General features: G+C 35.5%; 1 protein-coding gene across 3 annotated transcripts in view; it reads left to right on the forward strand.

Annotated features, from left to right (window-relative positions):
* The window catches only part of Dpp10 (dipeptidyl peptidase like 10), a 1,479,312-nt gene that overhangs the window by 1,315,427 nt on the left and 148,492 nt on the right, over positions 1 to 15,393 (forward strand). For all 3 annotated transcript variants that reach the window (XM_070024402.1, XM_070024396.1, XM_070024410.1), the window contains exons 6-7: positions 3,045 to 3,097; positions 3,199 to 3,280. In XM_070024402.1, the coding sequence (XP_069880503.1) occupies positions 3,045 to 3,097; positions 3,199 to 3,280 (135 nt within the window). The remainder of the gene's footprint in view (positions 1 to 3,044; positions 3,098 to 3,198; positions 3,281 to 15,393) is intronic.

Here is a 15,393-nt window from a genome sequence, read left to right on the forward strand (position 1 = left end):
AACTATTACTTTTGAAATAATGCAATCTTGAAACTAAAGAGATTAATCACTATAGTGATTAATGTATTAGGATGTCTATAGCATCCTAATTTATTGGTACAAAACTACTCCATGCTAGGAGTTCTTAGGTGATGGTTCTTAGTATTGTCACTCCAACTGATCATAAGCTCCTTGAAGACAGAATTCACACTGATCATAGGCTTGGCATTTGGCAAGGTGCCTGATGGTTGACAATGAACATGATGTGCAATGTTCATTTATATACTGGCACACAACATATAGGAGTCACTACAATTATCAAGTACACTCATATTTTAATATATTTAATATATTAATATAAGAAAGAGATAGTCCATGTGTAACCTTATCAAGGAGCTTGTTAAACAAACATTTGCTAAATAAATGAATATTGCTAATATTCATTTCATATTATACTTTCATTGTGTTCACATCTCAGCAGACTTTACAAATGTCATCTTTTCTTCTTCTAGATTATATTATACAATTAGTAGGTTACCAGTGCAGAATACACATGACACTTCTACTGGCAAATGTCTTCTTGCTTAGATTTACTTGTTACCTCATATCAAGACTCTGTGTGCATTGTGCTCGCTTTATCAACTCAGAAGATTCAGATCTGAGGATCACAGTTTAAAACTAGCTAGGGCAGAAAATTCTCTGACACTCTTGTCTCCAATTAGCCACCAAAAAGTCAGAAGTGGTACAGCTAAGCAACTTCCTCCAGGCCCTGAGTTCAAGATCCAGGACCATCACTTCCCCCAAAAATGTCACGGGAGATTAACACATTATACAGTTCTTTGTAGCCACCATAATAAATTTAAGTTTTAAAATTTATAGTTGATACAGTTGGAATCTTATAGAATACATGAATACATACATTGACACTAATAGAAATGACTTCTCCTTTTATAATCTTTTAAGTAAAGGCAATCTCAGATTTGAAATGTTCCAAAAAGAAGCAGATAACAAAGCCTCATTGTGAAACACAATACTGTAAAATAGAGTGAGAAGGTTTGAATTTCATTGTAAAGGAAGAATGCAAATGATACTTTGCCAAATAGGTGGCCATTCATGCTTAATTGAAGCTATTATTGCAGTGAGAAGAAATAACAATTTTACTTCAAGGGAGTGTTAATTGACAGTATTATAATATGTGTGCATTGTATGCACTATAGGAAAGAAAAGATGCTTTTATGAAAGTATACTGAAAATGAAGGTATCTATATAAATCCAAGAAATAATACTTTAACAATATAGCTAATTAAACAAGTCTTTTACCATATTCACATAGCTTCAGAGAGAAACAATTTTTGGTGACATAGTAACATGCTTACCATTTATCTCCTAATGTACTCTTCCTAGTTTTCCTCATTTTCTTTATATCCCACTGTTCCATCGTCTCTACTTAGTAAGAACTAAAACATACAGGTATTTTTGCATTATTGGTTAACATCCTGTGTTTGAGTTTCCCATCTTGCCATGGATGCTTTGATTTTTTTTTTTTTTTTATTTTTAAATTGTATTTTATTTTATTTGAGAACATATTGTACAGAGGGGCTACAATTACATGGGCAGAATAATGCATACATTTCTTACCAAGCATTGCAGCCTCCTCCTTTGTTTACCCTTCACTTCCCTTCCCTGCCTCCCCCCTCCCCCCACCCAATTTTACCCCCCTCCCCCCACCCAATTATACCCCCCTCCCCCCCCCCCACACCGACATTGTAAAGCTGGTTTTGACATGACATTTTGTACTTCTCATTGTTGCAACAGGTCCACCTGAATCCTTAAACGACTTGTTTGTTGAAGGAATCATTTTTAAAAGAAATAAGAATGTTACCTAGCCTCTTAGGTTACTCTTGTAATCCCAGCTACTCGGGAGATGGAGATTTAAAAGATTTAATTTCAATGTCTGGATCAATAATTCGCAAAGTCCTCTCTAAATCAATAAGTTGGTTGTTGTGTTCTGTAACTACTTCAGAGGCAGAAAGTAGGGAGCTTGCTGTCTAAGGCTAGCCCTGAGGAAGTGTGAGACCCTATGCAATTAATGACTAAAGCAAAAGGCTAGAAGCATTGCTCAAATGAGCTCAAACTTCATTACTGTTTTAAAAAAAGAAAAAAATAAAGGAAAAACAGAAGTACTAAAAGGACAGTACTAAAATGTGTGGTAGATTACTTATTTGAAAGCAACCATTTAACTTAAAGTTTAAACCATTGCTAGGAAAAGGTAGAGGTTATTTGTATTCATGGAAAAGCACTTCCACAAGAATGAGTTTATCCTGATCAGAATCATTGTTCCAGAAATGACAAGTGCATGATACATATAAACATGACATGATTTGAGATATCATGGAGGACTCAAAGGTAGGACACACCTGTACCTGCCAACATTGTCATAGGAAAAGAGACAGACCTACATTGGTGTAATTCACATTACGGAGCACGAAGCATTCTAAGCATCTTCTAGAGAAGTAGGAGAGCAATAGACTTCAAGGAGGTGTCAGCATGAGCTCCACTGGGGGGATTGGACAGGAGGGTGGGGTCTTCCCACCTCAGTGAAGGTTAGATATCAGAAGGAAAATGGAAGTACAGGATATACAGAGGATCCACTGAACTTCATTCCAGGGTTTACTAGGTGAAGTGAGGGGTTGGAAGATAAGGGTTAAAGAACATTGAATAGGTGAAACAGCACTGTCTTGGAATGTCAAATGGAGGGAGCCACTAGTGTATTATTGTGTAGTCAATACAGAGACCCTGAAAATTTTGACCTAGAAAAAATATACTGTTGGTAGAGAGGATGTGAAGTGGTACTGATGATTCGAAGACAAGGCTCAAAAGTAGGAGTAAACCGTGTAGTGGAATATTTTATGCTCTGATTTCTTCCAGACACTTATTTCTACATTTTACCAGAAATATATGTGTGTGTGTGTGTGTGTGTGTGTATGTACTTATGTTTGTGTATGTATATAAATGAATTCTTAATACCAAACGATGATAGATAACTCTACTCTTTCTTATTTCAGATTTTCCATTATTCATATACGGCTTCCTATGTGATTTACAACATACACACTAAGTAAGTTCTTTGACATTCTGTTTTCTATGAGCAATTGTCAAGCTACTTTGTTGTTGCAGATGCCAAGTTGTTCATGTAAACTTATTTACTCTTTTTCCAAGGGAAGTTTGGGAGTTAAATCCTCCAGAAGTGCAGGACTCCATCTTGCAGTATGCAGCTTGGGGTGTTCAAGGCCAGCAACTGGTAAGCATGGGTGGGGAAACATGGCTATGGGGTGCTTTATGGGGTATTGAGCACCATTGTTTGCAAGGTAGATACAGAAATCTTTTTTTTTCTTTTTGAAAAAATTATTCTATTATATTCAGCATTTACTCATTTGTATCTGACATAGTTACTGGCTAGATATTCTAGTTTACAGATGCTATTAATTATCACCAGTATGACTATCTAGTCAATAATGTAACCTAGAAAAAACACAAAATGACAAGGCCTACCTCTATATACTTTCCATTACCGAATAGTGTCAATTTTTGCTTAAAGTGCAAACAGTGTTATTTTTTTTTATAGGATCAGACAAGGTAAGAAATTTAGAAAGAAGGGGCTGGGAAGTTGGCTCAGTGGTAGAGCACTTGCCTTGCATGCATGAAGCCCCGGGTTCGATTCCTCAGCACCACATAAGCAAAAAAGAAAAAAAGCCGGAAGTGGTGCTGTGGCTCTAGTGGTAGAGCGCTAGCCTTGAGCTGAACAGCTGAGGGACAGCACCCAGGCCCAGAGTTCAGGCCCCACGACTGGATCCCCCCCCCCAAAAAAAAGAAATTTAGAAAGAATAACTGGACATTTTTAGAGTTGTTTATATTATTATATCATTGTACAAAAGGCTTCAAATTAGCGTGGCAGTTTATGAGTACAACTATTTAATATTCTTTTGAGAGATATCTTCATCAAATACATCTTAATATTATCACAATGCAAAATAGAGTGCTACCGATGCACAAAAGAGGTTGAAACACAGTCATGCACCTGGTCATGTCTAATGGACCCAGGCTGAAACTTTCTCCAGGTAGTACCACTCAGCAGAGTGGAGCTTGAATAGCTTTATGTGTAAGCTCAGTTTATTAAGATAGCTTAATTGATTTCTTTTCAATTATTATTGTTGTCATTGTTGTTATTGACTAGTTAAACAAAGGGATGACAATTCCATAAGTTAGGTTATTAGGATAATGCTTCTTGCTCAGTGTTGCCCCTTTCATTTTTCTCCATTTCCCTCTTCATTCCTTAACAGCAAATTATAATGTTCATTTTCTATATAATGTCTATTGAATATAATAACTGAATTTGATTACTCTTCCTTCTCCATTCCTCTTTCCCACCTTTACCCACTCTCTAAACACATGTTTCTACTTTCTGGTGTTTGTTTTGATAAACAGTGCTTTAGATGTTCAGGGGATTTACTCTACTTACTTGATTTCTAAACCATTCATCAGCTATATACACCCTTATCTGTCACTATGGGAACATTCCCTTTGTTTCAGATCCTTACCAAGACTTAAAGCATCACCAGTATGACTACTGGCCTGAGACTTATTTCATGATAGCTTTAATGGCATTTACTATTTCCTTTAGGTAGGGGAACTTTTGTTAGAGTTATTGGCTCTTGTGTTGTCTCATATGAGAAATACCTATTAATACATTTGATCTAGTCTTTTGTTTGTCAAGTTTTATTTTTTAAAGGGTTTATTGTATATGTTGCATTGGACCTAAGTCCATCAAATAATTGACTGGATTTTTCTCTCACATTCTTGTTTCATTTCTCCAATCTATCAGTATGATATTTCTGTACAGGTATATTCAGTTCTGTAGTAATATTCACCATCTACTATTAATTTTATTTCTGTTCCCCCCTTTAATCATTGTTGCAATTTTAAAGCAGATTTTATTATGACCTTTTTAAACCTCTCTTGTTCCTCTCTTGTTCTTTTTTTTTTTTTACCCCAACCATATCCCACTGGACTCATCTCCAAACAGTCCTCATTTTATGTCCAAGACCTTTTCATTTTACTTCAAAATTTTCATATAGGAAAAACCAGCTATTTTTCTGTATCTGGATTATTTTAATCTGTAGTTCCAACCATTTTCTGAAAATAACATATATTTGTACTTCTTTATGTCTGAATAATATTCCATAGTGAATATATACTACATTCTTTATCCATTCATTTGTTGAGTGGCACTTCAGCTGATATCACAGCTTGGTTGTTGTGAATAGTGCTGGGAATGGCATATGTGTATCTCTATTATCTCGATTATATGCTGAGTTGATTTCTGTGGATAGATGCCAAGATGTATGGCAGGATCATATGGTAGTTGTACTTTTAGTTTTTTGAGAAACCTGCATACTTATTGCCATAGTTTCCTTTGTTCACCTCTTTCTTTTCTTCTGTTTGGGTGGTTGCTTAAGATACTTTCTTTTCTTTTATTTTGTGTTTTTTTCTGGATATCCTTGGGTTTCAGTTCAAAGCTCCATGCTTGCCAAGCTGTTATTCTACCACTTAGGCCATACATTTAGACATTTTTGCATTATTTTCTGATAGACTTAACATTTTTCCATAGCCAGTCTGAATTTCAGTCCTCCCACTTATGACTCCTGCCATGACAGCGATGTTTTGCTTCATCTGCTGAGATGGGACTTGAGAACATTTTGCCTTTTTTCCCCTTGAACTCTAATATTACTTTACTTAGTGTCCTGTGTAGCTGGGATAATAGACCTATATCATGGTGTCCAGCTTTTGATTAAGTTGAGACCTCATGATTTTTTTTCTGTTTGGCCTGGAGCCATGATCCTCCTGTTCTCTGCTTCTTGAGTCGTTAGGGTAAGAGGCATAAGCCCAGTACTTGATTACTATTCCATTGATAACTTACTACTCTACCTGCTCCCTAGCTGCATGTGTTATCTGTTGACTCTGTTTTTTTTTTTAATCTGGATTATCTATATCTGGGAGCACCGGGTTTATCCACATCTGGAAACATCTGTGTCTTTATTAAAAGGAGACTCCATATCTTGCTGGAACAGTCTCACAGTTTCAATTTTCACTTGAAATGAATTTTGGCTTTTTATGCCTTTTTAGTCATTAATATTAGTGTCAAAATTGGCTCTCAATTTCCATTTCCCTTTTTGGAAGTCTAAATGGCAAAACCTAATATCTGTATGTCAATTTGAGAAAAACTTTGTGATAGTGAATCCTTATGCTCATGAACATTTTGCATATTTTAGGCATTTAGGATTCCTTCAATAGCTCAATCTAATTTTAAACTTTTCTACCAGATATTTGCACCTTATAATTTCAGTTGACATCTTAAATTCATGTGCATTCTTATTTTTTTTAATGAACCTCTTTTGCCTAGTGCTGGTAGCTTACACCTAGATTTTAGTAGGCTGAGATCTGGAGGATAATGTTTCAAAGCCAGCCTAGGTAGAAAATGCCTTTGAGACCCCATTTCCAATTAAACAGTAGATGGAATACTAGAGGCCTGGCTGTAGCAACAGAGTGCCATACAAGCACTAGACTCTAAGTTCAAGCCCTGCTACTGCCAGAAAAAGTATTTTTCTACTGGTAGAAGAAAAAATATATACTCAAATTACATATTGATTGATTGAGATTTTTGTGTGTGTGTGTGCATGAACATGCATGTTGATACTGGTACTGAACTCAAGGCATACCACTCTTGCTCATCTTCTCTACAGCAGGTGTATTACCAAGTGAGCCATGCCTCCAGTCTGGCAGTATACTGGGTAATTGGAAATGAGGTCTCATCAATATTTCCTGCCCTGAGTGGTTTTGAACTCTGATCCTCCAGGTAGCTACCTGAGTAGCTAGAATTGTAGGTATGAACTATCAGCATCTGGATGATTTTTAAATAAAATAATTATAATGATATTGGTGTAGATATGTTTAGTTTATTTGTAAACAGAATATTTTAAGGGATTGATGATATGGGTAAATTGTACTTGAGTGTCCATATCACAAGAAGCTGTAAATAAACACGTATTTATTAAATGATAATTCTTTTGATTGGAAAATGTTCTGTCCTAGAACAAATGCTGAATGGAAGAAGCCAGAAATGGACTCTATCTCAGTGGCTAGTGGGCTTGGACAAGTCATTATAAAATAAATACTTCCTCTTCATCATGTGTGACAGTATTTGACTCTGATTCTGAGCCTAGGCTATTTAAAAGATTATATTGTGCTATTTAAAAAAATAATTACATTCTTTATTTTCAATGTGATAATGTGGGATAGATAAGATTGGATATGGAAGTTTATAAAAAGTTAAGAGGATTTTCATTCATTTAAAAAACGTACATAGCTTGTCCCTCTGAAACATTAAGGCTGAGATTTGATGACCAAGATTTAAAACAAGTACAGAAGAGTTTTTTTCTGGAATGAGCTAACAAAAAGCTGAAACTAGATGTTGTGTAGGTCAGGCGGGGGGTGGGGGGGAAGGGCTTGAGTTTGAGTCATAGTCCTGGCAAACACACACACACACACACAAACACAGTTCCCTCAAACCATATAGACATAATATCTAGAAAATATGGTGACTATATGACTTAGTTGTAGCAAATGGATTTATTTAAAATATATGATTTGGAGGGCTGTCTGAAGCTAAGGCATTAGAAGCATCAAGACTCTGCCTTCATCTGATCATACAAATAATATTTATTGAAATGAACTCCAAGAAATGAAAACAAAAGTTTTTTTTTTAATTTTTGTGCTGTTTTTGTTCTGTTTGTTTATTTATCTGTCTTTGGGAGAGTAAAGAGAGGCACAGAAATGGAGGGGCAAAGTGTGAACAAATTCAGGCAATGGTTCTTACTGGAAACTATGTTAAAAATGAACTATACAACTTATGGGGGGGATGGGAGGACAAAACTAGGAGAGACCAAGGGAAGGGGTGATATTGTTCATAAAGAAGCTTACTCTTTATGTGGCTTATGTAACTGTACATCACTTTTATAACAACAATGATATAAGAATCTGTCTCCACACCCAGCCAACAATTAGACAAGTACATATGTAACTATTGGGTACTCTAGAATCTGTTGAAAGTTTTGACTGCCATGGGGAAGTTTAGCTATTAATTCATCACTAGTTTCAGTTGATTCTTTGTTCTTGGTTCAGCAGCACACACTTAGCCACCCATGATCAAACCCAGGCCCATGGCAGACATCTCTCCACAGGTTCCTGGTACATGCTTGCAGCTTGTGAAACTCAGAACGGTCAGAGGATCCTCATCCAAATGTTGGAGAGTCATGTTCTTATTGCTGATTAACACTTCTTGGTTATGAGGTTTCAGACCCAGGAGCAACTGACTATTATTTCCATTGATCCCCTACCATCATTACAAGTCCTACTCCCTGCTTAGCTAAAGTCTGTTCCAGCATATTGGAAAGACCAGTTCCCTTCCCCTTTTCCAGTTTTTTTTCTTTTCTCCTTTTTGAAGTTATCCATTGCATAATGAGACTATCAAAATTAACTGTAGAGATAAGAGCACTACAGTGCATGCATGCCAAAGGAATGACACAGGTTCAGGGGGGAACCTTAAGCTTGTTTTAGAGGTATCAACAATTTCAACATGAGGATACTCAGTGAGAGTATAAGTAGATTAGAATTAAATTGCTAAAATCAGAATTTAAATTGGGTCAACCCCAAATTATTACAAAATGGGATTATAAGCATTTGTGTACTAATACATTTGATCACCTTGAGGAAATGAACAAGTGCCTCAAAAGGCAAAACCAAGCAAACAAAATCATGAACAAAGAAATAAAACATAACAAAATAAAATATGTAACTGCAAACCATAGGAGAAACTTTAATTTCAAAGGGTTAATTTCAAGAAATACAATAACTGGAAGGATGGCATTTACAGATGAAGAAGAAAAGATACTATTCCTGATGAATACCAGATATTAATAAACAAGACTGTAAAAAATTCATCATGAAATATTCTAAGAAGTAAAAGAAAGGAGGAGAAAATAAAGAACAAGATCTCAAAACAAATGGAAATAACAATAGAAAGAACATGGCAACAAAGGAGTCCTGGAGCTGAAAAATTAAATCATTGAAACGCAAAATCCGCTGGAGGAATATAAGACAGATTTGAGCAGGTAGAATAATCAGTGAACTCAAAATAAGGCAAATAAAATTATCAAGGCTCAAGAATATGAAGAAAATGAGAGTGTTTAGAAGTAAATAGAGCCTAAGGCACATTTGAGACATTGAATGGGCCAGCATACATCATGTAGGAATAGAAGAATGAGTAGAAAAATTACAGAGATTATCGCAAAGCATAAAGACCAACACTTCCTAAATTTGATAAAAGGAAAAAAAATAAATGTCCAAGAAACTTGACAAATTAGGATATACTATTAGATTCTTAACAAGAGCCTTTATAGTCTTAATTTCAAAAGGTATAGACAAAGAATCTTCCACATGATAGGTAACATGTACAAAGGATTCTTAATAAGAGTTTAAGTAGATAGAATTAAATTGCTAAAATCAGAATTTAAATTGGGTCAACCCCAAATTATTACAAAATGGGATTATAAGCATTTGTGTACCAATACATTTGATCACCTTTATGAAATAAACAAGTTCCTCAAAAGGCAAAACCAAGCAAACAAAATCATGATGAAATGGAAAATAGACTTACAGCTAAAAATATTTGTATCTGATAGTGAATTCTCACAAATACTCAAGTTAGAAACACTATTTTTCTTCATATAAATTGAAACAGAGGGAACTTTTCCTAACTAAATTATGTGATTTTTAGCATTACCCAGATATCACAGCTAGAAAAAAAGACACTGCTGGAAAACTACAGACCAATATTCATTATAAGCTTTGGTCTAAAAGTCCTCAACCAAATATGAGCAAAAGAAATCAGCAATCTATTAGAAGGATGATTCAACATGATCTTGTGGGATTTATTCCTGGAACACATACCTAGATCAGCATAATTCATTATATTAGTGGAATGAACAAAACCACATAATAATCTAAATTGATGGAGACGCAGAATTTAACAACATTCAAATGAGGTTATTATACTCAATAAACTAAGAATGTAAGGACAGGACCTGAGCATAACAAAATCCATGTATAAAAAAGTCTGTAATAATCATCTTATCAGTGGAGAAAGGCTGAAAAGTCTTCCTCTGTGGTCAGAAACAAGGCAAAAATATTCATCCGAATATTGGAAGTACTAATAAAAAGAATTCTGCAAGAAATAAAAGGCATCCCTTCTTAACAGAAATAAAATTCTATGTGAAGATAGATGATATGATCTTCTATGTAGAAAATGCTGATTCCAGAGTCTAAAACATTTTAGAACAAACACATTAACTAAGAAGCAGAAAACGAAATTAACACAAGCAAGGCTTTAATGATTCCTCTCCATCCCTATCCCCCAATCTTAGAGAGGCTGACAGGATTACAGTGTGGGGACAGCCTACGCAGAAAAATCCAGAAGATTCCTCCATAGCTAGGCACATTAGCATATTCTATTATCCCAAGCTTTGTGGAAGGCTGGTTGGGAGGATTGTATTTTCAACCCTTGCTGGACAGGGAGTTATTGAGAATCTATGTCATATTAAACAAAAACGGAAAACATAAATAAATAAAGGTAGGCATGGTGATATGGTAATCATCCCAGCTACAGCAAAATGTGTAAATAGGATTGTGGTCCAGGATGGCCTGGACAAACAACAACAACAACAAATAAAACAAAAAAAGTACTTTTCGTTTCATAACAAAAATCAAAAATAGCTGAGGGAGTGGTTCAAGTGCTAAAGAGCAAGACCTTGACTACAAATTCCAGTAACAATAAAAATAAATAAAAGTAAGTTATACAAAAGTTAAAAACACTCATTGTAGAATACTTTTTAAATTAGTACAGATTTTTAAGAAGATGTGTTCATATAATTCTGTTGCCAGGAAGGAGAGGATTTTGATTATCAGGAAAACTTATGATTAGAACATTTGTACTATCATTAAAACCACACCACAAGCCCAGTTTCTCTTTGGCTTTGTGATTTAGGAAGCATTGCAAAAATTTATTTTAAGCAATTGACTCATGTAGTTCTGGGCAAGTCCTTTATCTGTGGAAATACCGCAGCACCCCAAGTTTTGGAACAATTATTTGTACTGTCTTGTATTTGAAATCTATCAAGTATGCTGGAAGTTAGGTAAATAAGAAGGATTTTTTCTCAAAATTTTTCTTTTTTATTATTATTAAGAGTTTTTTTTTCTATTGTGAAAATACCATACAGAGGGGTTACAGTTACATGAGAAGGTAATGAGTACATTTCTTATTTCTTATCAAGCATTGTTGCCTCCTTTGATTCCCCTTTCCAAACCATTTGAGACCTTATCTTGGGGTTCAGATGCTGGAGGGGATGTGGACAGAAGGGAACCCTTCTGTAAACAAGTGTAAACTTGTTCAACCACTTTGGAAAGCAGTATGGAGGTTCCTCAAAAGGAAGTCCCCTATGACCCAGCAATCCCACTTTTGGGCATTTACCCAAATGATCACAAACAAGACCACACTAAAGCTACCAGCACAGCTGTGTTTATTGCAGCATTATTTACCATAGCTAAGATATGGAACCAACCCAGATGCCCCTCAGTTGATGAATGGATCAAGAAAATGTGGTATATGTACACACTGGAATTCTATGTCTCCATCAAGGAGGATTTTTTTTGAAACAGAATTCCAGGAAGCCTTGTATTTTACTTTTAAGATCTTCAACTGTTTGGGTGAGGCCTACTTACAGTAGGAAAGATAATACTTAAGAGTTACATGATTTTCAGCCAATAATGTCAACAAAATGACCTCCACAAAATCTTCAGCAATGTTTACCAAACAACCTGATACTATTGTCTAGACAGACTGGTATGAAAATTAAATATCAGCAGGTATGACACATAGCAGTAAGCCATCTGTGAGTAATAGATATAATTCTATATTCTATAAATGACTCACATAATTCAGTCTGATAATCTTGTACCTAAATAGTTTAGTTGTTTATTTTCTAACATGAAATTTCAATCTCTCTTAACGCATTCACAACCTTCAGAGATATTTGAAACTTGATAGCTTGATGGGTACTAAGAATTCATGTCTGTAACCCTAGCTACTCAGGAAGATGAGAAGTGGAGGATTAAGGTTCTAAACTATTTTCACTACAAAAGCTCACTTTCCAACTCCAAAATAACCAGCAAAAATCAGGGCTAGAGTCATGGCTTAAGGGGTAGGGTACACCTGAACTCACACCTTAGTACTGTAATGAAAACTGGATACCTTTGCTATACTCCCAAGTTTGAAAAATCACTGATACAGTGAAGTATGACATATGTTTAATTCCTAGTACTCCATCACAGAGGGCTGAATTTTCTCCTCCAGATCACATGCTATGCAAGTTCTAGGTAGTGACACCCTGCTGCTTTGTCTCAGAGTCATCAACAAAATCTTTCTGTTGACCCCAGAACTGTTGCTTACCACTTTCTCTTCCCTGGTTTGAAAATTTTTCTGAACCTTCCTCCATGCTAAATGAGCTTGTCAGTATTCTAGCATTTCAGTATTTCAGCTAAAATTATGTAAATTTGACTCTTATTTATTTAAAATAGTTTTGTTTATCACTGACTTTTGAGGAATATGTAGGATACAGATATGTGAAATATTTTTCTCTTTACTTTTTTTTTTTTTTTTTTGTCGGTCGTGGGGCTTGAACTCTGTCCCTCAGCTCTTCAGCTCAAGGCGAGCACTCTACCACTTGAGCTACAGCGCCACTTCCGGTTTTCTGGTGGTTTATTGGAGATAGGAGTCTCACGGTCTCTCCTGCCCGGGCTGGCTTTGAACCGCGATCCTCAGATCTCAGCCTCCTGAGTAGCTAGGATTACAGGCATGAGCCACCAGCGCCCGGCTTCTCTTTACTTTTTGACTTCATAAAAATTACTTTTGTGGAAGGCAACTTGTAGGTTTAATAAATTGCTCCTGCACTGATAAATTAATGAAAGGCTTATTATTGTTCCCATGTATGATGGAAAGAAGATTGAGGATGGTTTTAATGTAGTAGAAAAAGTCGCATGAATACTGGTCTAGAAAAAGAGTTCATGAGTAATAGTGAAGGACTGAATCCAGAGGCAGGAAGCTAGATGTAGAGGCCTACAGACCATTACAATCATCTAGAAATAAAATGATAAGCAACAGTGTCTTAAAATACAAGTGAAACAAGACCGTCAGTAATTTCTCTTTATTTCTTTTCTCTTCTCTTCCTTCTCTATTTTTCTTTTATTTTCTTTCTTTTTCTTTCTCTTACTATTTTTCATCCTTCTTTTCTTTTCTGTTTTTGCTTCCTTCCTTCCTTCCTTCCTTCCTCTTTACCTCCCTCCCTCCCTCCCTCCCCATCTCTTGCATATGTGGTGTTGTGGCTCAAATTTGAATCCTCATGGTTGGTGTGTACCATCCATGTGCTCTTCCTAGGACCTACATTTCCAGCCCTAAATCAAGTTTTTATACAAAGATCTAAATTTTAAATGCTATCCCAATATTTTAAAAAAATCTTAAAATGTACTTGTTACCTTACTCATGTAACTGTAACCTCTCTGTACAGCATCTTTACAATAAAATAAAATTTTTAAAAAATCTTAAAATCATTCATGTAAATAAAATGTGGACTCTAAAGAAGCACATGTCTATATACTTCTTTTTCCAGAAAAGTGCTCTTAATATACCTTCTTTGACATTGTAAATATTTTTTTAATCTTTGAAGGGTAAAATAAAATCATAAGCCCGTCATTCTTTAAAACTTCTCCAAGTCTTTTATTTATCAAAATCTAGATGTTTAAGGAAATTTCTTGCTCAGATTATAGTGGATACACACACATTTTTTTTCTGATATTGTTACTTAACCTGAAGAACTTGATCTCACTCAGCTTGCATGCTCAATACTAGCAGTCTATAACTTGTACCTCCAGCCTTTCTTGGTGCTGGTTAATTGGAGATGTAATTTTACAGGCTATTATGCAAGTAGCTTTGAAGTTTTATCCTCCAAATCTCGGCCTCCAGAGTTGCTGGAAATACATACGTCCACCACCAGCAATCTGCTAATGCTATATTTTTGAAAATTTTAATGTTTATGTAATTCTCTACAAAAGAAAACTAAATTTCCATCTATATGCTTGCTTTTACTAGATTTTTTTAAACTTAAAATTGTGTTTGAGCCTCAAATGACTAGCAATATTCTCAGCAACTCGAAATGTCTACGATAGAACTGTCTACATTGTCATTAAAAATATTGAATTGTTTTATTGACCTAAGCAGGTAATTTTAAAGTAATGCTTCTCTAATGGATTTTTGAAACCTCATGTCATGTTCTAAAACTAATAGGACTTTCCCTCACATTTCGTCAGATATCAATGTGTTTTTTTTTTCAATTTAAACACTTTTTATTTAAATCCTTATTGAAGAAACTCAAACCTGCAATCCTAGCTCCTTGGGAAGTGTAGGTCAGGAAATCACAGCTCCTGGCCAGACTAGGCATACAAGTTCTTAAGACCCCATGTTACTGAATGGCTGGGTTAGGAATCAACACTCTTATCACCTGGGACATGTAGAAGCATAAGTAGAAGGATCAGAGTCCAGGTCACCTTGTATAAAGCTAGAGTTTTACCTTGAATGCACTTAATTCTAAAGGGGGCTACAGGCATGACTCAAGTAGTGAAATGGTTAATATAATCAGGAGGCCTTGAGTTTAAACTCCAGTACTACTACCAAAAATAAACTAATGCAATATATTAAAAAAAACATCAGCATTCAAATCTCCCTCTCTCTCTCTCTCCCCCTCTCTCTCTCTCTCTCTCTCTCTCTCTCTCTCTCACACACACACACACACACACACACACACACACACACACACACAAACACACACACACACACATAGAGCCATAATAGCTGATTGGAAAAGGAGCCCAGCAGGTGTAAGGTTCTCTCTAACTCAATACCTTCTGTGCTCTGCCTGGTGCTCGGTCTTCCCTTGTTCAACACCACTGCAATCCATTAGGTGTGAAAGGAAAATGTTACATCACTCCTGACTCAAGAGACACTTGCTTGTTATCTCTAATGTGTATCAGTTTGGACCATTGTATTTAGTTGGATTTTTGTTTTGTTTTATATTGTTTTGTTCTTGTCCATCTCATCCATCTTCATTATTGAGATAAATAATGGAAATTAGATTATCTTTTCATTTATCTGGAATAAAATTGAATGATTTTTGTTAATGGGAGAAAGCAGTC

This window comes from Dipodomys merriami, unplaced genomic scaffold, assembly GCF_024711535.1.
Source record: "Dipodomys merriami isolate MVZ:Mamm:240054 unplaced genomic scaffold, mDipMer1.0.p SCAF_1, whole genome shotgun sequence".
NCBI classification, from domain to species: Eukaryota; Metazoa; Chordata; class Mammalia; order Rodentia; family Heteromyidae; genus Dipodomys; species Dipodomys merriami.